The sequence below is a fragment of the Canis lupus genome, chromosome 6 (genome assembly GCF_048164855.1).
Source record: "Canis lupus baileyi chromosome 6, mCanLup2.hap1, whole genome shotgun sequence".
NCBI lineage: Eukaryota > Metazoa > Chordata > Mammalia > Carnivora > Canidae > Canis > Canis lupus.
In genome coordinates, this window is record NC_132843.1 from 78,530,687 (window position 1) to 78,556,811 (window position 26,125).

A 26,125-nucleotide genomic window follows, 5' to 3' on the forward strand; every position below is an offset into this window, starting at 1 on the left:
CTTGGATCTGCCTGTTTAATTCTCTTTCATATGATAACGTTGGTTTATTCATAGTCTTCACTTGCCACCTGAACAAACTGAACCTCATATCTTATTCTCAGAGAATAAGAAAACTTTGCAAAAACCACAAAAGTCCCTGGATGGAAATCAAATGCAAACTTAGGAATCAAAAAACTGTGTCAGGACGTGACTACAAGAACGGAGGGAAGAGCTTTCCTCGCAGAAGGACTGCTTTTTATGAATGTGGACATTTTATATTCTGAGGGGACAGATGGTCCTAAAACCAGAGAAGGACCCTGGCCTGCAAGGCCGGCCGGGGCAGCTGCACCTGTGGGTGTCACGCGCTGCAAAAGCTACCTATTGCCAAACGTTGTATATATTTGCCCTTAGTAGTAAGTCGGTTTTGACACCGGCTTCATTTGAAATTGCGGGGGAGCCAGACCATTGCCTCATCCCAGGCCCCTTCAAATGTTGTTTCCCTGACTCCAAATATTCAAGCAGTTCCCAGCCAGAGACCTTATATTTTGCCTTTCATTCTCCAAGCGGTTTAATGTGGTTTTTGCGATCATCTGCTATGGAGAGGTTGATGAAACCTAGGATCTATTTTAATTCATGTTTTTAAAATAACTCTTTTTAGTAGAGCCTTCCTTCCTCATCTTTATCCCCAAGACTTTTGGAAAACAAACTGCAAATTCATACTTAGGAGGAACATGTGAAGATGTCCGCTGTCCGCTGAGGTGGCCCCTCCACACGGGACAGCCTGACAGGTGCAGAGTACCGCTCCGTAACACCAGACAAACCCCGTGGTTCCCCTTCTAAGTCCTTCAACTCCATTTTGAATCAAATTAGACTTTTTTTTTTTTTAAGATTTTATTTATTTATTCATGAGAGAGACAGAGGCAGAGGGAGAAGCAGGCTCCATGCAGGGAGCCCGACGTGGGACTCGATCCCGGGACTCCAGGATCGCGCCCTAGGCCAAAGGCAGGCGCCAAACCGCTGAGCCACCCGAGGATCCCTTTTTTCTAGAGATAAATTATGGGAAATGTGTTCTCCTGTTCCGTTGGACGTTGGTTACGAATGTGACAAGGTGAGGAACTCTAAAACTACTTAAGCGTTGAATAGCTGGGACTGTTGGCACATATAAGGGCTCAGTATCTTGGGGGGGGGGTTAATTTGCATATGCTTTATATTCATGGGAGCTTCATTCACATTAGCAAGCCTAACAGTACATGTACTGGGCGACTCGTGCACGTGGTGCTGGACTCACGTGCTTGGGAGATAAACGTGGGACGGGATCACTGCATTTCGAGGGACCACAGCCCAGTGGGGCACGCGGGGTGCACACCAGTGCCCGGAGGAGCTTGCAGAGCCAGAGGGGAAGATTGATGTGTGGATAGTGTGACAGCACGTTCTTTCATTCGACCAGTGTGAAACAGCGTCTAGGCACTGGGCGAAGCCTGGGCAGGAGGTGGGGGTCACCGTTAACAAGGTAGACCTGTCCCTGCTCTCAGAACTGACCGCCGGACGACCTCTGGGATAGGCAAACAGAGTGTGCTACACGACCAACCGACGGGCTCCCAGGGGGGCTTCCTGGAGGCAGCGATGTACTGGCTCCTGAGAGATGCGGGCCCAGTGATCGGCGTAGGGTTTTTTTTTTTTTTTGTCATAAAAACGTGAATTTTTTTTTCTTTTACAATGGTCCCAAAAATATCTTTATTTTTTTCCAATTCAGGATTCAATCAAAGAGAGTACATTACATTTACTTGTTATATGCTTGCTTGTAACCTTTAATCTACAGTAATAACCTCATGTCTCTTTAAATGACATTATATGACATACTCCAGTAAAGCCATCAAGGTATACAAATTTCTTTTTGTGAAGGTTTTTAATTACAGATTCAATTTCTTTCAGTCAAATATTCAGATTGTCTAGTTCCTCTTTTGGCAATTTTAGTCATTTTTGTCATCTTAGTGCTCTGAATCTGTCAAAAGCTCTTCTCTTCTTCTCATTCTCCTCTTCTCCATCCAGCTTTCCTCTTCTGGAATGGACAGTCACCTCTAGGAAAAAGTGGCCCAAACACCAGAATCACATTTTCTGGGTTTACTTATGCTTCCAGGTCTCAACCCCATAATTCTTCATTGCTTTGGTAGACTCTATTTGTTTTGCAGCCTGCAATATATCGTTTAAGTCTTCATTTACACTTTGTATCTCACTCTTCTCCAGTTTTTCATTCAAAAATTTTACTATCTTCTTCCACGTCACGTCCAAATCTAGAATTTGTTCATGAAGTTTAGACCACTTCACCTTTAAGTCAGCCACTTCTTCATTATAATTATCTTGCTTGGTGACATTTGAAAAGGAGCACAAAGTCCTAGGAAAAGAACTAGGCCAGGAGAACGAAGAGGGGCACCGTGGCTCAGGACTTGAGTGTCTGCCTCCAGCCCAGGCCGTGACCCTGGGGTCCTGGGATTGAGTCCCGTACTAGGCTCCCTGCAGGGAGCCTGCTTCTCTCTCGGCCTGTGTCTCTGCCTCCCTCCCTGTGTCTCCCACAAATAAGTGAATAAAATCTTTTAAAAAATAAAGAAAATGAAAACTGGAAAGACTGAGCTCAGTTTTAGACATGGGGAGTTTGAGATGCCCACTCACCCCGGGGAAGAGCGGCCCAGTTCGCAGCTGTGTCGACAGCACCGGAGCGATTCTGCAGCCCTCAGTATGGGTCGCTGAGGGAGCTGGCGAATGTGTGAAACGTAGTTAAAGGTCCTACACATAGAAAAGTCCACATGATTCAAGAAAAACAGGCAGGCTTGGCACTACAGTCAGAGCACGCAGCCAAAATTCCCTTTTGAATCTTTCCCAAGAAAACACAATACATAATGGACTTGGTGCTTTTTGCTCACTGTTGTGAAATAATTCCACGAGAAATAAAAATAAAGTCTGCCGTGAATTTGCTACGGAAGAAGAGTAGTATGTCAAAGGCAAAAAAAGAGAGAGAGAGAGAGAAAACAAAAAGAAAAAAAGTTTTGGTTTAGGGCAAAGTGGCTTTTAATCAAGAAAACTGTTCATTCCTCACATGTTTACCGGGGTCCCGCCCACCCCTGATCCATGGGGGGAAGTGTTCTGAGACCCCTAGACGTGAATGCTGCAAACTATGGATAGTACCAAACCCTTACATATACTACATTTTTTTCTAAAAATGCATACCCGTGATAATGTTTCATTTCCAAATTAGGCGCAGTAAGGGATAAACAACAATAGCTAATGATAAAGTGGAATAATTCCAACAATACACGGCCGTCAAAGTCGTGTGACTGGGGTCTTCCTCCGTCTCAAAATACCATGCGGCTCCCGGTCGCCCTTCTTCCCGCGACGATGCGGGGTGATGCAGGTGTCGGGGGGACATGCGAGGTGGCCGGCACGGGGACACTGCTGTCGCAGGAGCTGTAGGATGATGCAGCACCCAGGTGACGGGACGCGAGGTGGTCAGCACGGGGACACTGCTGTTGCAGGAGCTGCGGCGGGCAAGGAGCCACCTGCTTCCAGGCCGTGGCCCACTGCGGAGCAGAGCCTCGGAGGCCGGGGAAGGCCCAGGGCCCGACGCTCGGAGGTAGCCGGCAGTTTGAGAAATTCGAAGAATCCACAGTCCAGTCCCTAAACGAGCAGCGGGGAGGCCGCCGGGCTTAGGGAGGGAGGGGAGCGGAGCCTGGGTCGTGCCCTGGCTGGGCCGCGGGCCGCGGGCGTCCCGGGTGGATGCGCTGGCAGCCTGCGGCCTGTTGCCCCGGGTGGCCTGCCTGTTGCCTCAGTGCTGCTGCCCGAGCCTTCATTGTACCGAGTCGAAACCCTCACGGCCTGTACTCCGGTTAACATTTTTTAATTGTGGTGAGGGGCACCCGGGGTTCTGGGGCTGAGCGTCTGCCTGCGGCCCAAGCCGTGACCCCGGGTCCCAGGATCGAGTCCTACGTTGGGCTCCCGCAGGGGGCCTGCTTCTCCCTCGGCCTGGGGCTCTGCCTCGCTCTGTGTGTCTCTCGTGAATAAATAGGTAAATCTTAATTTTTTTTTTATTTTTAAATTGCATTGAAATACACATAACAGAAAGTGTATTATCTTAACCACCTGCCAGCGTACAGTTCAGGAGTGTTCAGTACATTTACGTTCTTGTGCAGCCAACCTCCCCAACGCTTTTCACCTTTGCAGAACCAAGACTCTGTACTTCATAAGCAACAACCCCCATTTCCCCCGCCCACCCCCCACCCCCAGGTCCTGGCAATCGCCATCCTACTTTCTATGAATTTAACTCTCAGGTGCCTCAGACAAGTGGAATCACATGGTATTTTTCTTTTTGCGACTGGCTTATTTCACAAAGCACGATGTCCTTGCAGCATCTGTTAGAATTTCCCTCCTTCTTAAGGCTTCTTAGTATTTTGTTGGATGTGTAGACCACGTCTTGTTTAGCCATCCTTCGGCCAAAGCTTCTTTCTGCCTTTTGGCCATTGTCAACAATGCTGCTATGAACCAATATCGGAATACAAATATCTCTTTGATATATTATATACATTTTATTTTATTTATTTTAAAGATTTTATTTATTTATTCATGAGAGACACACAGAGAGACAGAGACACAGGCAGAGGGAGAAGCAGGCTCCCTGTGGGGAGCCTGGTGTGGGACTCGATCCCAGAACCCTGGGGTCACGCCCTGAGCCACACAGGCATCCCTATCATATATATTTTAGAGAAAAATAAGGCAGAGTGAGGACACAGAGTGTGATAGAGTGAGGCAGAGCTTTTGCAGAGGGAGTGGCCAGCAAAGACTTCTTTGAGGCCAAAGTGTAGCGAAGCCATAAGTCCTGCACCGGGGGAAGAAGCATGCAGAATAAGGAAACAGCAGGTGCAAAGGTCCTACGGCAGAAGGAAGTCGCGGTATTGAAGAACAGCAAGACGACCAGTGTGGCGGGAGAGGAGTGAGGCAGGCAGGTAAGGAGGGTTCCCGAGGTAGGCGAGGATAAAGGATCTTGGTTTCCTTCTGAGGAGGAACTGTGTGTAAACTCACGGACCAGCGTTTTGTTCAAAGTAGGTAAGTACGGCCTGGGTCTTCAGTTCCATGTTATGTGCACCCAGGGATGGACGCCTGGCGCGTGTCGGGCTGCAGGAGTTGGTTGCACACTTGAGCCAGCTTTGCTCCCGTGCGTGCAGCAGCTCCGTCATTCCTCGTGAAGGAGGGAGCTGCTTTAACGTCCATGAGTTCGGTGCTGTGTTTCTTTGGGCGCGTTGTGTCACAGCCTAGCTGTGTACTGAACAACGTTTGAAATGATTAGTCGGGGGATGCCTGGGTGGCTCAGCGGTTTAGCGCCTGCCTTTGGCCCAGGACGCAATCCTGGAGTCCTGTGATCAAGTCCTGCGTGGGGCTCCCTGCGTGGAGCCTGCTTCTCCCTCCTCCTGTGTCTCTGCCTCTCTCTATATATATCTATCATAAATAAATAAATCTTAAAAAAAAAAAAAGAAAGAAAGAAAGAGAAAGAAGAAAGAAAAGAAAGAAAGAAAGAAAGAAAGAAAGAAAGAAAGAAAGAAAGAAAAGAAAGAAAAGAAAGAAAAGAAAGAAAAGAAAGAAAAATGATTGGTCACTTGGGCCCAAAGCCACCTTGGAGAATTGACATACTTTGCAGACGTTGAGCAGAAAAGCTGGTGATGGCCTAATGGGGTGATTGCAGGGTACTGCCTGTGCCTGTTGGTTGACGATCCAGTATCTTCCTTTCATGGTCACCCACTCGCGGGCTGTTAGGGCTGTTAGAGCCACGGGTGACAGTAGAGACCATGGCCCACTTGAAGTTCCCAGGTGAGGAAGACGTGAGGCCCCAAATAGTGACACGCTCATGATCTCACAGAGACAGAATTGAGACCCAAAATAAAGACATTTAATTAGGGAGAAATTTAAATGTTCTCTGCCTCTTGGGGATGACATAGCATGAACAAAAAAAATTGACAAAAGGGCAGGCACTGCTCCAGGTGACATCCTTGATGGGACGATATTTCCCGAGCCTGTGCTTCTCTGGCAACCATGTGTGAGGCTGGGGAAACTGGACTTCGAAATCAGTACAACCGAATGAAAATTCTTTATCTGAAATTTCAGAATCGGTTCCATTTTCTGGAATATTCTTTGTGATTGAGGGTGGAATAAACTTCCAAGTAGTCGCTGTGCCTTCCATTAATTTTGGAAAATTGCAGCGTCAGAGATGGTTCTTTCCATGAAACTTCATGGCAGGGAAGATGAGCAGATGGCTGTTTGGGATGCATACTGGAAGCAAATGGATTAATCCGCAAACTTTAAGATTTTATCAGTATGTTTTATTGGTAAAATTTTCAGATTTTATCATTAAAATGCTAAGAAATAATGCCTTGTGTGAGTATGTAATACTTGTACATGTTTAAAGTTTATTTGTGTTTAATTCATATTTTACTTTTCCGGGATCCTAAGAGACTAAGAGAATTATTTCCCATATTTTGCAGATAGAAACACAGGCATGGAGGGATTGAATGACTTGCTTGACAGGGCTGGTCAATGAGATTAAATCAGTCCAAATTCCTTTTGAATGATATTATTATAATCACAAAACCAAGTGCTTCTTTAACTATGTAAATGGAACCCTACTGAACCCTTTTTCCAAAATGCCAGCTATGAAGCAGAAAGACACTGTTATTTCTTAGCGCCTCCACCTCAGAGTCCCAGTGGAAAGGGCGGCGCAGGGATTGCCCAGAAAAGACCCCATGACACTCAGTCGTACCCTGCCTCCGTGGCAACTGCGATTTATAACAATGATCTGTGGCACTGAAGATGTTAGAATTCCTTCAGCATCATCAAGGATAAATTAAGGGATGAGCCATATCGATATAAATGTCAATAGCATATTATTTCGTCCTAATTCTCTGGAAACCGCTCATGTATTATGAGACCCTTTAGAAAATGAACTGTTTGATTAACCAGGACATCCCATTCTCCATCCTCAGCAGGTGGCAGATCCCGGCAGGACTGGCCCCAGGGTTCGAGAGCTCTAGAGCCAGGGAGCCGGTTACGATTCCGGATCTGCGTCTTAGTAGCTGAGGACGGAGTTACGTGACCTGTGTAAATCTGTTTCTTTATCTGGACAGTGAGGAGAACACTACCTTCCCAACAAGATCCTTTACGGTGTTAAATGAGGAAACACGTAGAAAAGCCTGTGCACATTGACCAGGGCTTGGAAATGGTAGCTTCTCCCTCCCCGCGTCTGGCTTACTTTGAGATCTTAGAAAAGCTATTTAATCTCTGAGTCTTCATATCAAAACACCTGTAATACCTTCTCAAGAAAGAATCTTTTAAAAGTTAGCCTTCTCCAGAATCCCACCACTAGGCCCCTTTCTCTCTCTAAACATTTTCTCACCAACCCCTAGAATTTCATCCTACCCTGGTCCGTTGAGGAGTCCCGAATCCAGGCCACCAGCCAGGCCTCTCTGCTGAGATCTGGACCCTCACTTCCTGCCGTTTCCTCCGTATCTACTAGTTGCCTAAAGTTCAACATGGCTTTACCTAGACTTTTTTTTTTAAATGTTTTTAATTTTATATAAGTCTTTATTCATTTATGAAAGATACACGGGGGTGGGGGGCAGAACACAGGCAGAGGGAGAAGCAGGCCCCATGCAGGGAGCCCAATGCGAGACTCGGTCCCGGGTCTCCAGGATCACGCCCTGGGCCGAAGGCAGATGCTAAGCTGCTGACCCAGGCGTCCCTTTACCTAGACTTTAAATACCGCCCTCTCATAGGCTCTTGTGCCTCTTGCCAAAAGGAAAGCCACCACCCTCCTCCCTTGACAGACACTCAGAAGTCACCCAGGACCTTCACTGTCTTCCCACTCTCGATTAATACGAGGCCAGCAAGCCCCGATGTGCCAGCCATCGCTGCTGCCTTTCGAGTCCATCCCAGCCCCACGGCCCAGTGGGCTTCTCCCCTCGATTCCTGGGACAGCCTCCTGACTGGCCCTGCCATGAACTGCCGCCCCTGCCCCTCCTGCCTATACCAACCCCTTCTCCACACCTGGGAGAGCACTCTTTCTAAATCAGAGGGCTGGCCGTTCCCTTCTTAAAGTCATTCAGGGCTTCTGTGTTGCTTTCAGAACAAAATGCAGCCTCTTTGTGACATGTGATGTCCTTCCATCTGGAGCTCTATGGCCCACCCTTATCCCGCCCCTCTACTCTCCTCCTGCCCCGCAGTTAAGTCCCTTTACCGTGTTCCAAGAACCTCTTTGTGCTCCCCGTCCCTGAAGCTTTGCCTGTAGGAAACTTCCTGCCCCACATCCCTGGCCTTTTCCTCCATGTGCTGCCCAACGCACTCTGATTCATTTCTCAAGACCCCTCAGTTGTGACTTCCCCCCGGGAACCCTTCTTATCCCTCAGGCCCTGGGTCAGGTGCTCATCCTGAGTGTGCCCAGGGCACCCACTGCTTCCTCTAGTACATGAAATAAACTACTTGACACAGAGATCGTGGGTTTTATTACCACACGGGTGCCCGTGTCTTTAATACCCGGCACAGGGCTGTCACGGTGAATGGATGAGCGAATGAATGGATGAGTGAATGAATGAATCCATATACTGCACATACATAAAGGTGTAAGATGATCAATAATGCATGTTAGCGTGCCTTGGAAGCTCCGAAGCACCCGGAGTTGTAAGGGCTTGTTCTTTCTGTGTACATAAATAATGCATATGCTACTTGTCCGCAGTCCTGCACGCGGCTCCTGCCAAAGAGTTGCATTTTCTTGTTAGCAGTTTGCATATGAAGGCACTGAATCATATATATTCTGGTTGCTAAAAATAGCTCTCGGGTTAATCAGCATACGTGCACAAGCACGTTGTTGGAGGGGACTTAGCAGTGATGAATTTAAAATCCTGAGTTGGACGTTTTGCTGCAAACAGGATAGAATTTAATCTTGGACATCAGCACTAAAAACACCTTGTCCTTGCTTCTCCAACCCCTACAGGGCCCTCACTCTTTTGTCAAGTGAACTTTGTTCATGGGAAAAGAATTGGCAGATTGCTCTCAAAGTTCTTACGAAATTAGGCGTATAAATTATTTAAAGAGAGCCCTTTAAAGCATAATTTTAAAAATTAATCCCTCACAGAAAAATCCTTTCCTTTCTCTGTTCCTGGCTTATCAAAGGAGGAGGGTCTTCTGAGGACAAAGTGTATACCAATTTACGGATCGTCCTCCTTCCACAAGCCTCAAGGAAAAGAAGCGTTCTCCAGGTGCAAAGTGGTACCTCTTTTCCCCCCACATTCGTATCTTTTAAAGGGCAAGATAAAATTGTTTTCCCATATGTGGAAAATTAACAAAGGTAATTATCTTCTCCGCAAAAGACAGCACACTCCATTTGAGCCCCCAGCGCCCCCAACTCCCCGGCCCCCTTGCTCTGCAAAGGACCCATCCCTGGGAAAAAAAAAAAAAAAGTGCTGAACAGGAAGATTTACAGGCTGTGCCATGTGGCAGGTTCCAGAGAGGCAGAAATCAGTATCCTCCGCTTCAGAGTGTTGTGTATGACTGAGAAGCCAGCACTGTAATATATTCAAGAAGACCTAAGGGTTTACTTTCCAATAAGGGTGGAAAAAATCTGAGCATGCCACTGTGAGCTTATCGTAATGCTGCTTCATATAAAAAGTTGGTAATTAGTCCCTGAGTGAATAAAGTAGAATAGATGATAAGAGATTGATACTTAGAGGAGGAGCACAAAATGCTTTTGCTGGTCATCAAAATTTAAAGGCCATAGAGAAAGGGTTGGGGAGGCCTCTGTCTGTTTACCTACAATTTCTGACTCTGAATTTGCCATGATAGAGTTCATTAACTTGTATATTTTAAATTGCATTAAAATGCAGCTTATATAAATTTCAGCGGAGAATCTGGAGGGTCAAATCTGCCTCTCTGGTACCTGCCACATGGACTTTTTTGAGATCCAGCCTAAGACACCTCAGAAGAACTGGTGCGAAATTTGGTTTCCCGGCAATCTTCCCTCTTCCAGCTGAGTCTCTTTCTAAAATCCGAATATGGTACAAACGGTGTTCAATATGGGAACTGAACAGCATATCTCAAAAACATATCTCCAGATAATGGAGGGCTCCAGAATATGTAGCAATTTTTCCAAATTCTGATTTCTCATATAATTTAATATCCGTTCATTCTTGAATTTTTGGTGTTATAGATGAATTTAGACTCCTAAGTATGCTGGCCGCCATTCATTACTTACTGTGGAATAGGGCTTGATTTATAGGAGGAACATCCCAGAGAAAGTGCTTAAGATTTTAAATGTATTTCATGCGTGAATTTTCACAAAAGGACATGACTAAGCGTAAAAACTAGTTTCATGAGGTGCCTGGGTGACTCGGTTGGTGAAGCATCTGACACCTGATTTCAGTTCAGGTCATGATCTCAGGGTTGTGAGATCAAGCTCTGAGTTGGGATCCGTGCTCAGTACGGAGTCTGCTTGAGACTTCCCCCTCCCCCATTCTCTCTCAATCAATCAGTGAATCAAATCTTGTTAAAAAACGAATTCCATGAGTATTGTGAGAGCACACTTTACTTTCTGGACTCTTGCTAAAAAGTAAATACAAGTGAACTACAGAAAAGAGGAATTTGGCACTTACCTTCTCTATTGCTTTTAAGGCCTTAGGAACCATCTCGACCTTAGTAGAGAAACTAAGGTCCGCCTCCCAGGCCAAAGATGAAGTGCAGGAGCTCAGGATTCCAAATCCACATGAGGACGTGGGCGCATTTCCCTCAAAGCTAAACTGACCAGTAAAAATCCTCATTGGCAAAACATGTAAATTAAGGCTTGATTATTCAGACCGCAGAAGGATTCACGCAGGATTCTTTAAATAGAAAACACTATCCCATTTTAAATATTTTATTTCAGGGAGAAATCTATTGTATAAATCAATTTTTGAAAGCCAGTTTTGAATTAGAAAAAGGCAGGGAATTGGCTCATAGGATACTTAACAATTTAAATGTAATAGGTAATGTCACAGTGATATCAATCTTGGACAAATACATCAATAATATAAAGCAAACATTAATCGGAGAACTCTCCGGGGATGCTTTGGCTAATACAGAGTCCTCACGCCAAGATGCCCACAGTCTACTAGGGAAATGGACTAAAGCAGTGCAAAATGCAGCGAGAGGAATTGAGCGCTGAAAGTAGAGTCAACTGGCGGAGCAATGATCCGTCAGTAAATGGGAGTAATTCAATAAGAATCTTTTTCTTTTTTTTTTTTTTAAACCTTATATAGCTTAGACATCAGGATCGTTGATAACCAAATTACTACAAATTGTCTCTATAGACCGAGAAACAAAATAGACATTCACTAAGTACCTTTGGGGCAATTAGCAGCATAACTTTTGTTAGATTCAGTGAGAAATTCTTAGAAGTAGCTTAATGGGGGCAGCCCGGGTGGCTCAGCGGTTTAAGGCCGCCTTCAGCCCAGGGCGTGATCCTGGAGACCCAGGATCGAGTCCCACGTTGGGTTCCCTGCATGGAGCCTGCTTCTCCCTCTGCCTGTGTCTCTGCCTCTCTCTCTCTGTGTCTCTCATGAATAAATAAATAAAATCTTTTTTAAAAATAGCTTATGGGAAAATTAAATCAGTCGTGTGAATTAAACTCTGATGAACTTTAGAGGAAAATTATATATAGGGCCAGAATATGGGACTCCTGTATACTTATTCCAGAAAGAAAATGGCATATATTTTAAAACTTTTAGGGGAAAGGTACCAGTTTGGGCCAGCGTTTATAGAAATTACCCGGCACATGCTAATCTGAAGACTTTAAATGATCATTCTGTGATAACTGTAAACACATAAACAAGGACTAATGATCTAACCTTTATTTTATGTTTTTTAACAGGTTTCTTTTTCTTAACAGAGTGGCATGATTTACCACAGAAGGTAGAACCTAGTTCTCAAAAAATACATTTATTGCAAAAAGAAAGTTTCAAAAACAACTTTCTAAAAAGACTGTTACTCATTTATCTTCCATTTCTATACTGTGCAAATTCCTACATCCTCCCTATTAATCTCTATGACTGTTGTTGGCTTTCCTTGCTTGTGAGAGTGTCTTTCACTGTAGCATAAAGTAATGCTCCACTCCAGTGGTTTTGCTGGACTTGGGTTTAATTCACTCTAATACAGAAAGGTGCTTGTTTTCCTTTTCAACTTCTAGTCGTATGTCAGAGAGAAAGGTGAGTTCTCTTTTCAAGCTTGGGTGAAGGGTCAAAAGAAAAAGCATCAAGAAATTTTGCCAGAATTTAGATGAACAATTTTTATCTTTTTAAAGATTTTATTTATTTTATTATTTGACAGAGGGGAAGAGAGAGAGTGAGAGCGCGAGCACAAGCAGGGAGAGTGGCAGGCAGAGGGAGAAGCAGGGTCCCCGCGGAGCAAGGAGCCCGATGTGATGCTGGGCTCGATCCCAGGACCCTGGGGTCATGACCTGAGCCGAAGACAGCCGCTTAACTCACTGAGCCACGCGGGTGCCCCCAGATGAGCTATTTAAAAATTCTATTAGCTCTCTGCCGTGAGCCTTTACAAAGGACCTGTACCCACAACCAGAATGTGAGCCCGTGAGACAACATGCACCATGGGGGACAGAGCTGGCGAGAAGCTAAATTCTGTCCTAGAGACTGGCGGTGCTGTTTTTCCAATTGCTGACATTTTGTGATTCTGAACCGAATGTAATTATCAGTACTTCTAATAATTTATCAGGACTTCTAAATAATTTAAGATCATTCTTAAAATCTTTTAAACCCGATGGAAAGTGTTAACTGTAAAGTGGGACGTATGTAAAAAAAAAAAAAAAGAAAGAAAGTTGGGTGGACAGCCTGCCTGCCGGTTTAAAGGCCGCAAGAAGGCTTGGTTCCAAATAAGGCAGCATTGCCTGTTGGTACAGCTCGTTAACCATCACTTTTTTTTTTTTTTTTTAATTCACCCATTGCACTTTGAAATAGATTGTGGTATCCAGTGCTCACACTATGTACCTATTTCAGTACGAATTCCTCACTGTTTTTAATTTGGGACAGAGACTTGGGGGGATGGGGAAGGGGACATGTGTTTAATGCAAAGTTATGGCTCCGAATATAAACACTAAAATCATCCCAGACATGTTTAAATACTAAATCCGAGGTAACCATTTCGTGTGGGTTTCCTTTTTTTTTTACTTTTTTATTTGAGTATAGGCGTGCAACTAAAAGTATTTGCAGAGGGGCACCGGGGGGCTCAGCGGTGGAGCGTCTGCCTGTGGCCCAGGCCGTGACCCCGGGGTCCCGAGATCAAGTCCCGCATCGGGCTCCCCACAGGGAGCCTGCTTCTCCCTCGCCCTGTGTCTCGGCCTCCCTCTCTGTGACTCTCGTAGATAAATAAATAAAATCTTAAAAAATAAAAAAAGTATTCGGAGATCCCAAAGTGGACACGCACATTTGTGCAGGCTACATCGAACCGCCACGTTGAGAGCCAGAAGTATCGGGTGTGAGTTACTATGGTAACTAGTAACAGAGTTTAGTGCGCTTAACCTTTTAATCATGGTATTATGTGGTTTTCTTCAGAATCACTCTTATTTATTTTTGTCCAATTAGAAAGTAAAACAGGGCCGGAGGGGTGCTGCATCTGTTTACTTTCCTAGCATGGATGGATGTAAACACGTGTATCTATCTGTTTTTTTCCGGAGTCTTCTATATACACACTATGTAAAAGTCGTAGTTAACATTAAATAAACTCCAGAAGAGAAAGGTCCAACATAACCGGTTTCCCGTGTTCATTGTCTGTGTATGGATTTGTGTATGTGTCAGTCTGTCCGCTTTTGACTCTGTGTTTCCCCCTCATTCAATATTTATGAGGACCTCTAGGGCAGATGACCTAAAACAGCTGGATGATCACCGGAGTTAGGCTGAATGAATCGCCCACGTCCCTCTTCTCTGGATGAGGGACCCCAGACCAGAAGAAAAACGAGGAAAGGAAAGTGTCAGACCCTCCGTTCAGGTTAAAGGGCACCGGCCATCCTGGCGCGGATTCTGGCAAAAGGACAAGGCTTTCATTTGATAAAGATCATTAGTCACTGAGATATATATTTTAGAGGGTTCCCAGTAGCGAATATTCTTCGGCAGTCACTGGAGTGTACCAGATGGTTCATTAGCATAGGCTAGACAAGTCAAAGGCTTTCAGAATCATTTAGAAAATGTCAAACAGAAACAAGAACCCTGTCACTTTTTATTAGAATTAACTACATCATACCCTGGACACAGATTTCACCTTGGGTCAGAAAAATTAATACAGAATTATATGAATTGTGTAATATACTGGGTTAAGATAGGTCTTTCTCTAGGGACTCATTTGCTGGCAATATATTATGATCCCTCTACTTTAGGAATCCTCAAACCTTCCCTTTTGTAAGATATGAAAAGAGTTGACCTTGCTCGAAATCCATTGGTGTCTAATTGATTTGAGGTATATGCAGAATTTCAACAAGACATTCTCCTAAAGCCCTTTTGTGATCCTTTTCCCAGGAAGCTTGGTGAGTGGGGCTTACTGAATATTCAGCAGCATATAAAGTATGCTTTATGTCAGGAGGAAAATATATCCATTAATTGAACACACTGCTGTGGTAAACAGGAATTAAAATGCCATTAAAATAGCGTGCCTTTTTTTTTTTTTTTAAATCCAGATGTCAAAAACCTTGAGAACTTCCAGCTGGTAGAAGGTGTCCAGGAACAAGTCAATGCCGCCCTGCTGGACTATACAATGTGCAACTACCCACAGCAAACAGAGAAATTTGGGCAGCTACTTCTTCGATTACCTGAAATCCGGGCCATCAGCATGCAGGCTGAAGAATACCTCTACTATAAGCACCTGAACGGGGATGTGCCCTATAACAACCTCCTCATTGAAATGTTGCATGCAAAAAGAGCTTAGGTTGCCAGCCCTCAAAGCTCTGCTTTCAAAACGAAAAAGATATTGGAAGGGAGGGAAGAGGAACAGGAAGAAAGACAGAAAGGAAAAAAAAAAAAAAAAAAGAAGGAAACAATACTCTGAACTGCTCCAAGCAACACTAATTAAAGACTTGGTGTAAGGATATTGAGTTTAAAAAGGCATAATAATCAAATACTTAATAGCAAGTAAATGACGTATCAGGGTATTTGTATCTGCAAACTGTGAATCAAAAGCTTCACATCCCCAAAGGATTCCACATAAAAGACATTGTGACTGGAGTGGATTGAACTCACGGGTGGATACCGACACAATAGCAGAATAACAACGGACGGAACTATTCTTGTATATTTAAACCGATCTCCGCTGTGAAGAAATTTAGGAACTGATCTGTGTTATTAATTAGGCTTATACAGCAGGGGATTCGAGCTTACAGAAATGCCTCCATGGTTAAGCTGAACCAAACTCAAAAACCCATCAGCTGCACCTGTACTAGCCCTTCCTTCCCTCTTCCTTTCAAGGACCCAGCACCTTCTGTCCTGTGATCATGGGCTTGTGCTCAGCCACACCCACTAGTAGCTCCACCAAATCATGAAAAGCCTAATTTTGAATGTCTGTGTCTTAGACCTGCAAACAGCTGATAAGAACAGTCTAGAATAGGTTAGCTTGCCATTTTAAGTATGTTCTGGTTTGTTTTGTCATGTGTTCATAATGTCAAAAAAAAATAAATTAGAAGCAGGCAGTATCCCTCTTCTGATCTTATAGAAGCATTAATCAATATTAAGGGAAAGGACTACAAACCTAAAGCAAATGCTCCATAGCTAAGGCACGCTAGACCTTAATTTCTGCTACTGTTACTGAGACGTGGCTTTGGCGTCGTCCGACTTCATAGAAATCTCTTGCCGGAAGGCTTGTTAGGGTACCTCCGTCTTTTTAGCCATCGACGTTTGTAGTTCATTTAGAAAGAAAACCCAAAATGTATTTTACTGGGATGTCAAGTAGTCACCGTGCTAAGTAGTTTAAAGCTGAAGCATGTTAAGCTATGCAAAAGGAAAGGAAAGGGTGAGCTAATAAACTGCCCCAAGTCTCCTTGCTTGTTGGCGATTGAACGTACCCTAGGCGTAGAACGGCAGCAGTGATGCTCACATATGGACTTGGAAGGATGCTAAAGCAGTTCCCACCTTCCCCGAAAGGGAAAGGAAGAGCGTGATACTGACCTGAGTCCTAGACCAAAGTCTGCTCTAGAACAAACACTGAAGGACAAAGAATTGCAAAACCAATCCTCCAAAACAACGTTAGCAGTATTATTGACACGCAATGCCACAGGTATGGAAGTCTTGCCTTATTTCACAATTCCGAGAGGTAGCTGTGCAGATGTGGATCAACATTGGTTTGAAATAAAGTATTAATACTTTAAAGTCAAATAAAAGATAGTGTTTACATTCTTTAGGTCCTGTGGGGCGGTGGGGGGGGGAGGGCGGGGAACCGTGATATGACAAAAAATAGCGAAAGCAGTAATTTCCTTAATGTTATTTTTCTGATCGGTAATTATTTTTAACAGTACTTAATTATTGTATGTCGTGAGACACTAAAATCAACAGTGGGAATCTCATTTAGACTTTGATTTCTTTGAGATTATCAGCGGCACAATCACTTGTTGTAAAAACTGTAAAAACTAAAAGTATCTCCTAGTCCCTTAATTCTTTTCATAAATGTTTCGGGCTTTTGAATAGTTTATTTATATTGTATATCATAGTTTCAACTGTAGACAATTACGATGCTAATTTATTGTTCCTTGGTTTCACCTTTGTATAAGATATAGCCAAGACCGAAGAAACCAAATATATGTGTTTACTGTAGCATGTCTTCAAGTTAGTGGAACATAGTTCAGGGACAGAGAAGGGTCTTAATGAATTAAAAGAATCATTCACTTGATTAAATGTCTGTAAATCTTCATAATTCTTGCTGTAGTTTATTTAATATCTATTGTAAATTATGTGACTCGGAGTTTCCTCTGTTTTCAAGTAAATTTACCAAGGGTGGAGTCTTACCTGGTTTCCTTTACAAGCGTTGTAAGTTGTATACCAAAGATATTAGTTACTACGTCTGTGTGTACAAAAAGGATTATTTTATTATTATTTTTTAATCGCCTCTAATATTCGTCCGCGTGAAGGGTACACATTCGCTAAGCTGAAGTGTCCACAGCTCCTCGTGCAAAATCTCAGTCACCTGTAACCGTGGCTCAAAGGACAATGAAACACAGCTGATCAGAGTCCGTGTCCAAAGCATTCAGTAGACTGGCAGCCTCCTTAGTCTCCCCAGTTAAAACCCCGCGCTGGCCAGAAGACCCGTGGAGGGGAATGGCTGTTGTCGACAGTTACCGAAAGTGGCGTCCTCTATGTGGAACATGGGTGGCGGCAATTATGAGATTCGTGGAATAGTTATCTGGAGGGTCTTTAGCTTTGCAAAAAAACCCATAAAACAAAAACAAAAAAACCCACCCCTAAATAGGTTGATTCTGAAAGTCCGTGTTTTCTTATTTTAAATAATAACTGTAGTACTCTCCGCTGAATATTAAACCTAAGTAATGTCAAACATACTGGTATGTTGATGACCCAGCAAATTCCATCCTGAGTAGGCCTAGAAAGACGGGCAACTCGGAGAGTCGCATCCACACTCCTGGTGACATCAAGATCGGAAGTCGATAAAAACAGGAACGCACCTCGGCCACCGGGCTGTGGCCCATCCAAAGTTGGCAAATGAAATTTCTCTAGTGTCCATTGTTAAACCAGTCTGGAATGAGACATTTTCCTTAGCAACTGCCTTATCAATCACGGGATTTATTAGTAAAAGCAGACTCAGATAGAAGCGTTTTCGGCTTAGCCTGGTTTATTATAGTTGGTCTATGTTTGTAAACAGACAATCTGTAATGTCTGAACGTTTGTATTACAGATCTGCAGCTACCTTGGACCTGAATCCACGCAATGTTTAGAGTGTGAAGTCGGTTACTTGTTGGCGTTTTCTTACTGTATCAGTGAAATACATATTGTCATGTCAGTTCTTGCCAGGAATTTCTCGACAAAATGGATTTTTTTTCAGTATTTCAATAAATATTGATATGCCCAGCCTGATAATTTTTAAAAGTTTATATGCTGTCCTCATTCTACGAGAGACTGAAGCTCCCGAGCAGTTAAAATACTTGACTAGGCGTGGAGTCCAAAGAATTCCACAGGAACAGACCACGTTACCCTCTCTAGATAGTAGCTAGGGTAGTTGTGCCCTTGGTTGGATAGTCGAAGCATTAAACAGTCTGTGCATTCCTCTCTCTACACACCAAATAAGGCATTTTACATTATTTACTGTGGTAACGGATTGGCAGGAAAATCTTTTTTGTTTTTTTGGCAGGAAAATCTTAAAGACACTTAGCTTTTTGTCTACCCTGTGCCCTAAAAACTACCGAGGGATCTTCAGAACAGCTCTATCTGGTATTAGTATGATCTTCTTAGGGTTTCTTGCTCAGAGTGAGAAACTAGCCAGTGATGGAGCAGGGATTTCAACCCAGGTATTTTGGCTCCAGAATCCACAATCTAAAATGCTTACACCACACTGTCTCTAAACCAGGGTGACACTTAGGATTTGCTTCAAAAGGAAAAGACGGTGGATAAAATCAGGCATTGAATCACAGCTAAGTGTACAAATACTGGTAACGTGGAAGCCTAAAAGCCTTTATGTTTTCTGGAGTTTAACCCTAAAAAGTAACATGTCTATGTCCTAGAAATTAGCCTTCTTCGGCACCATTGAGTCCTTTGGGGATGTTTAAAACAAGAGAATACATACAAAATCCATTTGGAAATAAATAAATACCTCGATTACAAAAGTATAGAGAGAGGCAGAGACACAGGCAGAGGGAGAAGCAAGCTCCATGCAGGGAGCCCGACGCGGGACTCGATCACGGGTCTCCAGGATCACGCCCTGGGCTGAAGGCGGCGCTAAACCCCTGAGCCACCCGGGCTGCCCAGAAAATAATAATATATAATTGTATATTTTGATTCTGCAATTTGGCAAGAGCCACAAGACAATAAGCTTATGAAACACTGTGATGCAGGGAAAGCTATCTTCTCTCCCGCCACGTCTGCCGTCCCCAGCTAAGCAGGAGTCCTCCTCCCTCTGCCACGAAGGCGCTGATTTTTCTTAGGGTCCATCAAAAAGATACCAAGGAGTCGGATTCAAAACACCCCACTTAGGGTCTGCTAGATGACGAAACTAAGGCTTTGAAGCAACTAATGAGTGGCCTATAAAACGCATCTCCCTCATCAACCTCTTACCAGGAAGAACTTTATTTAAAAAAAAATGCTTGCTGACATTCCATGGAATATGAAAACACGTGTTCATGTTTACTTGAGCTACAACTTACATGCAGAAAAGTGCACATTTAGATGCATTCTTACATACGCATAGCCCAGGTAATCATCGCAGGCCCACGTCCAGCAAGAATAGAACGTCAGTTTTTTAAATGTTTTTAGAAGTGGTTATACACATTTTTTTTTAAGATTCTATTTATTTATTCCTGAGAGACACAGAGAGAGAGAGGCAGAGACACAGGCAGAGGGAGAAGCAGGCTCCCTGTGGGGAACCCGGTGCGGGACTCGATCCCAGGACCCCGGGGTCACGCCCTGAGCCAAAGGCAGATGCTCAACCACTGGGCCACCCAGGCGTCCCAGTTATACATACTTTTTAAAAATTTGGTGGAGACGGAGTTTCCCCAAAGCCCAATCCAGCAGCCAGTAGAGGTCATCCCGATGAGAGCAGAGGCCCCACTCCGTCACCTAGAATGACACTCACGAAGTTGCTAAATCCATCAGTATGCTGGAGCCTCTAAGAAAAAAGTGGCCCACGCTGATGGGCGTTTGATTGTTATATTTGATATTCACAATAACTTTGAAGAGGTTTATACCTTTAACTAAGTTTGACATCCAGTTTGAAACCATCTCTGATGTATATTTTTATGAGAAACATGTGGAGAGTTTGCTCGACATAACACAGGTCAAAATGCTACGATACTTAGCGATCTTGACATTTCCCTGGAATAATAAGGACCAATTTTCCTTAACACTGAACAGGAAGTGTATAGTTGAGTCACTCAAAATAAATACTCTTGCACTCCTTTAACTGCTGCACATAAGCATTTGTTATATGTTAAGTTAGGAATTAATAATTTGGTGACATGTCAGGCAGTAATTGTGGTTGGTTTGTAGAAAAACTTAAGAACCAATCTATGAAATGTTGCGTGTTTGATTGTTGCTGGAAAAGAGGCAAAAAGAAGTGTAATTAGACTAATTACTGAGTGTCCCTGATACGAGTTTGACACTAAACCACCAAGAAACTGGTAGACTCGGGTGTGCTGGACCCTCTACACCGACTCAAGCTGAGGCCCGTGTCCTCCAGATCTCAGGCTGCCCGGGACGGACGGTGGAGGCCAGGCCAGAGGCCCTGGGACCCCGGATCTGAAACTGTCCTCAGGACCGTACCAGTCAGGGACCCCCGGGGGGCTGGGCCCAGGGAGTGACCCCAAGGTCCCGGGATCGAGTCCCGCACCGGGCTCCCTGCAGAGAGCCTGTGTCTCTGCCTCTCTCTGTGTGTCTCTTGTGAATAAATTTAAAAAAAAAAAAAGAAAGAAAAAGGACCACCCCAGTCAGAAAGGGCCAGAAGGAGACCACGTGTTGAGACTTGATTTGCACCTGGTTCTTGAGCTTGATGGGCCGCAGATGGCGACCCTGGCCTCGCCCTATCCCGCAGCGGCCTGCGCCCCTGTCGCCCCGGCTCAGCTCCGGGGGCCTCAGGTCTGCGGGACCCAGGCCTCCAGCACTTGAGGCGCTGGGCTCGAAGCTGCCCAGGTTCCCCACAAGCTGGGCCAGGCCTGCTCTCCTCCTGCCCCTCTGCCCGGACCCCCCCGATGGGCCCTCTCCTCCCGGCCCTGCAGGTGAGGTCAGGCCTCGAGCTCCACGGCCTCCGGTGACCCCCAGGCGCCCCCCTCAACGCCCTGCAGGCTTGCGCCCCAGCGCCAGCGCCCCCAGGGCCAAGCTCGTGGCCCCCTGGCCTCCAGGCCTCTGAGGCCCACTGTCTTCAGGAAGAATGTCCAGCCTGCCCGCTCAGAACCCCCCCTCGGGCCTTTTGGGACGCGGCACCCCCTTCCCTACTCTGTTCCCCAAGCGCACCAACCGCCCTGAGCTACTTGCCGCCCGGACACAGCCTGCTCCTTCCTGCCGGGGAGCTTCTAGGGCGTCCCCCGGAGCCTTGGCAAACTCACAGCGGCGTGGAGAGAGCTTCCCGCTGCCCCAACCCTTCGAGGCCCCTCCCCAGCCAAGCCCAGAGACCCCATTTCTAGGCCCGACGCCTCTGACGTTTCTCTGCCAGGGTCGCCCCTGTCCACGGTGAGCCTGGGGCAAGGGCAGTGCCTGGAACAGCTCGAAGCCACCGGCCCGGGCCGGAGAAGAGAGCAAGGCCGCACAGGGGCTCCGGGGGAGACTGGGGACAGCGCTCCCGTCTGTCTCCTTGACCCCAGACGTTTGGGTGGGGCCCAGACCGAGATCACCTAGCGCCCCTCCAACACGCTCATCCACCCAAGCTCCGTGTCGCTGATGAGTTCCGTGTGTCCCGCAGGGATGGCTGGCACGTGTGACTAGGCCTCGACTGCCGTCCCGAGCGAGTGGTCAATCCAAGGACGGAGGCAGCGAGGGTGGCATTACCCCCTCGGCCCAGGCGCTCGGGTCGTGGACACCATCAGAGGGAAGAGCGGCAAGAGGCAGAGGAAGCGGGGCCTGCGGCCCCAGGGAGCAGGCCCGGGGTAGCTGAATGGGTAGGGGTGCAGAGCGAGAGCTGGGCACGATGCGAAGAAGAAAAAGGTCTAGAGTCAAAGCTTTCCAAAAACGAAGCCGACTCCATCAGGGGCTGTCGTTCCCCAGAAGCCGTTCCCCCTAAAGCTGGATTGACGGCGGTGTGGGGGCCCGGGGTCCCCTCCAGGGACGCTCCACAACTGACAGCGGGGCGATCCAGCTGCCCCTCCAAACAGCCCGGCCCAGGGCTTCGGGAAGGCTCTTTCTCCTCACTTCCTCCCCCCTCCGGGAAAATGCGCTTGTGTGTCTGGAGTCTGGGCGCATGAGGAGATCCTGACGGGCAAGATCCAGCGGCTCCGGGGCCCCCGGCATGTGCCACAGGAATGCACGACGCTCACTGGAGTGTTTAGGTCTGAGGCCACGGAGAAATCCCAGCCTGCCAAGCACGTGAGACCAGCTCGCCCTCGCGGCAGGCGGTGGCTGGCGTCCTGAGAAAGGAAGTGGCTACTTTTGGAGAAATGCTATCCGCACACCCCAGGCTCCTCCACCCCTGCCGTGGAGCTCGTGGCCGTGGAGGTGCTGCTTGTGCCGCGTCCGCCTCCTCCGGGCGGCAAGGGGCCCTCGGGCCAGCCGGGCTCAGCCTCCGGCCTGGCTGGGCCTCGCTCCCCCGCCCCGTGCTTCCCGCTCTCCCCGCCATCGGGCGGAAGGGAGCAGATGGAAGAGGCCTCACCAGAAAAGCCCAGCGCAGCCATAAAAAAAAAAAAAAAATGTGTGGGAAATATCAGAAAGGGAGACAGAACATGAAGACTCCTAACTCTGGGAAACGAACTAGGGGTGGGGGAAGGGGAGGAGGGCGGGGGGTGGGGGTGACTGGGTGACGGGCACTGAGGGGGCACTTGACGGGATGAGCACTGGGTGTTATTCTATATGTGGGCAAATTGAACACCAATAAAAATAACTTTATAAAAATTAAAAAAAAATCTTAATTGGAAGAAAAACAATTTTTGATTTTTTAAAATTCAAATGCAATTAATTAACACAGAGAATGTATTATTGGTTTCAGAGGCAGAGCTGCGTGGCCCAGCAGGCCCGTGCAACAGCCGGTGCCCGCGCCCTCACGAGCCCTCCCGCATGCCGGGCACCCACTTACCCCACCCTCCCAGCCCCCCTCCCAACAATTTATTTATTAATCCAGTATTTCTCACCTGAAAAATAGCAGCTGAGCCTCTACTATGTGCCAGGCAATGATCTAGTTAAGGAAATGCATTCAAAGGACACATACGAGGGGGCCTGGGTGGCTCGCTCAATTAAGTGTCCGCGTCTTGATTTCGGCTTCGGTCACAATCTCCGGATGGTGAGACCGACCCCACGTCAGGCTCCAAGCTCGGCTGGGAGTCTGCCTCTCTCCCTCGCCCTCTGCCCCAACCCCAGTTCGCTGTGTGCACGAGCGCTCTCCCTCCCTCTGTCCCTCTCTCTCAAATAAATAAATACATCTTTCTTTAAAAGAATAATTCATGAAAACAGCAGCCTCTGCTTACGTGCTACCTGGCATGACACACTTGAGAGCCATCTTGTCGCCCCAACATCCTTCCCGGACACGTGGCCACCAGTTAGAGGCTACATTTCCCTCCCTTCTGAGCGAGGTGTGGCCCTGCGACCTGGACTTTGGCCCTTATCCACCTCCCCCCCCAGCTGGAGGCCAGGTGAGGCAGCAATCCTGACCCCCAGGGGACCGAGGAGCAAGAGGGTAGGAGGACCTGGGTCCCTCGGGGGCCTGCTGAGTGGCATCCGGCGACGAGACTTACATAAGAGAGAAACACACTGTTCTTAGTTAAGCCACCGTACTTTGGGGTCTTTTTTGTTTCAGAAGCTTCACATTTACCCTAACACACAAAAACGATTTCATTTAATCCTCAGGACGACCCTGCTTATGACCAAGGACCCTGAAACTCACAGCAGTCGAACAGCGTGGCCCAAGTCCTAACGCTGCTGAGGGCCAGTGTGGGGGTCCACGCAGCTCTGCGGGGCCGGACCCTGATGGTGAACCTCTTTCTTAGCAATCGGGCCTTCCTGAAAGCACAGACCCAGACATGTTGCAAGATTGACATTCATCCCACAACAGGAGCATTCTCTTTAGCGTTCAAAAGAAACAATGGGGGGATCCCTGGGGGGCTCAGTGGTCTAGTGCTGCCTTCAGCCCAGGGCGTGATCCTGGAGACCCGGGATCGAGTCCCACGTCGGGCTCCCTGCATGGGGCCTGCTTCTCCCTCTGCCTGTGTCTCTGCCTCTCTGTCTCTCAGGGATGAATGAATAAAATAAAAAAAATAAAAAAAAAAGAAAGAAGAAAGAAAGAAGGAAGGAAGGAAAGAAAGAAAGAAAGAAAGAAAGAAAGAAAGAAAGAAAGAAAGAAAGAAAGAAAGAAAGAAAGAAAGAAAGAAAGAAAGAAAGAAAGAAGAAAGAAACGATGGTGGCAAACACTTTATTTTTTTTTTAATTATGGCACCAAAATCAAAACATTTTTCTTTTCTCAAGAGCCTGAAGAATCCCGGTTCTAACCGCCAAGAGCTGAAACAGGTGTTGAGAGCTCAATGCCTGGGGAACAGCCTCCACCTAAACATTGTTTGAGTCTCACAGAAATGAGAACTTAGGGTGAAAACTTTTTTCTGTACACCATCTTTAAAAAAAAAAAAAAGATTTTATTTATTTATTTATTTATTTATTTATTTATTTATTTATTTATTTATTCATGAGACACACAGAGGGAGAGAGGCAGAGACACAGGCAGAGGGAGAAGCAGGCTCCATGCGGGGAGCCTGATGCGGGACTCGATCCTGGGACCCGGGGGTCACGCCCTGAGCCGAGGGCAGACGCTCCACCGCTGAGCCACCAGGTGTCCCAACACCTTCAGCCTCCTGTGTAGGAATTCGTCACCCCTCATGTTTGTACACAGTAAAATACGTAGACATTTAGACGTCATATTCACTTCCTCACCCCAGGCGCCCCCATTCTGCAAACCACCTTGACAGGAAACCTCCTCATAATCACCACCTCTTGCCCAAATTTTAGTCCTGACCGTGTTGTAACTTGAAGGGCTACCCTAATTTTCTTAGAACAACGTTTCACTGGTAGCTTACTCTTTATTTTATCACAAAACGACTCAAAAGACATCCTATGTGCATTCATTTTGGAGGATTGTGTGACTCCAAAGCAATAATGTTTATGAAGAAAAAAACATTCCGTGCTTGACATTTCTACTTACACCCCACGGCCGAAGGCCCAGTTACAAAAGCATTCACTGTTGAAGGGGAAAAAAAAATCTCGTCAACTAAATTCAACTTAAAAATTATGACAAAGAAAAAAAAAATCTTGGGGCTCCTGGGTGGCTCAGCCAGTGAAGCATCCGACTCTTGGTTTTGGCTCAGGTTGTGATCTCAGAGTCGTGAGATTGAGCCTTGTGTCAGGTGGAGCCTTCTTCTTTCTTTTTTTTTTCTTACATTATTATTATTATTATTATTATTATTATTATTTAATTTGACTTCAATTAATCAACAAATAGTGTATTATTAGTTTTGGAGGGAGAGGTCAGTGATTCAGCACTTGCACCGAGCACCCGGCCCATTGTACGACGTGCCCTCCCAGATGGGCACCCGCTTCTGCACCCCTCTGTTTCCTACTATCAAGAGTCTCTTATGGTTTGTGTCCCTCTCTGACTTCGTCTTGTTTTATCTGTTCCTTCCTTTCCCCTATGATCCTCTGTTTTGTTTCTTAAATTCTCATCTGAGTGAGATCAATGATAATTGTCTTTCTCTGATTGACTTATTTCACCGAACATGACACCCTCTCGGTCCATGTGGAGCCTTCTGAAGATTCTCCCTCCCCATCTGCCCGTCCCCTCCTGCCCCTAAAAACAAACAAACAAACAAACAAAACAACAACAACAACAAAAATACACTTGTCCAAGGATTTTCCCCAGAAACAAATCAGGATTAGCAAAAGCTCTCTGCTCTGGAGGTGGAGTGAGCTGCTATAAATAAGTGTGGAAACACGTGTGCCATTGCCTCCGAGTGTTGCCGTAACAGGTTCTATCCCCCCCCCCCCGCCCCCCTCCCCACCGTGGCCTTGTATTATTCGAGTGTCAAATGTTCCTCTGGCCATTGTGTGGCCTGGATTCAAGCCAGGCTCCCTGGGCACTGCCGGCCGGGGCGCCCTCAGCCTCCCCCTCCCTTAAGGGAGCCTGAAAGTGTGTGACCCCCTGTGGGATGTGACCCCCCGTGGGACGAAGAGGAGCCCGCCCCTCTCCTGACTCGGCTGCC

The 26,125-nt window shown here is 46.3% G+C and overlaps 1 protein-coding gene across 5 annotated transcripts in view; it reads left to right on the plus strand.

The window, feature by feature from the left end:
• The window catches only part of NR5A2 (nuclear receptor subfamily 5 group A member 2), a 138,606-nt gene extending 120,493 nt beyond the window's left edge, over positions 1 to 18,113 (plus strand). For 4 of the 5 annotated variants that reach the window (XM_072831323.1, XM_072831322.1, XM_072831325.1 and 1 more), the window contains exon 7: positions 14,717 to 16,408. In XM_072831323.1, the coding sequence (XP_072687424.1) occupies positions 14,717 to 14,964 (248 nt within the window). In that variant the 3' untranslated portion in view covers positions 14,965 to 16,408. Of the gene's footprint in view, positions 1 to 14,716; positions 16,409 to 17,931 lie in introns of those variants that run through there. The other variant, XR_012033342.1, reaches the window with a different exon arrangement.
• Positions 18,114 to 26,125: the final 8,012 nt, after the last annotated feature.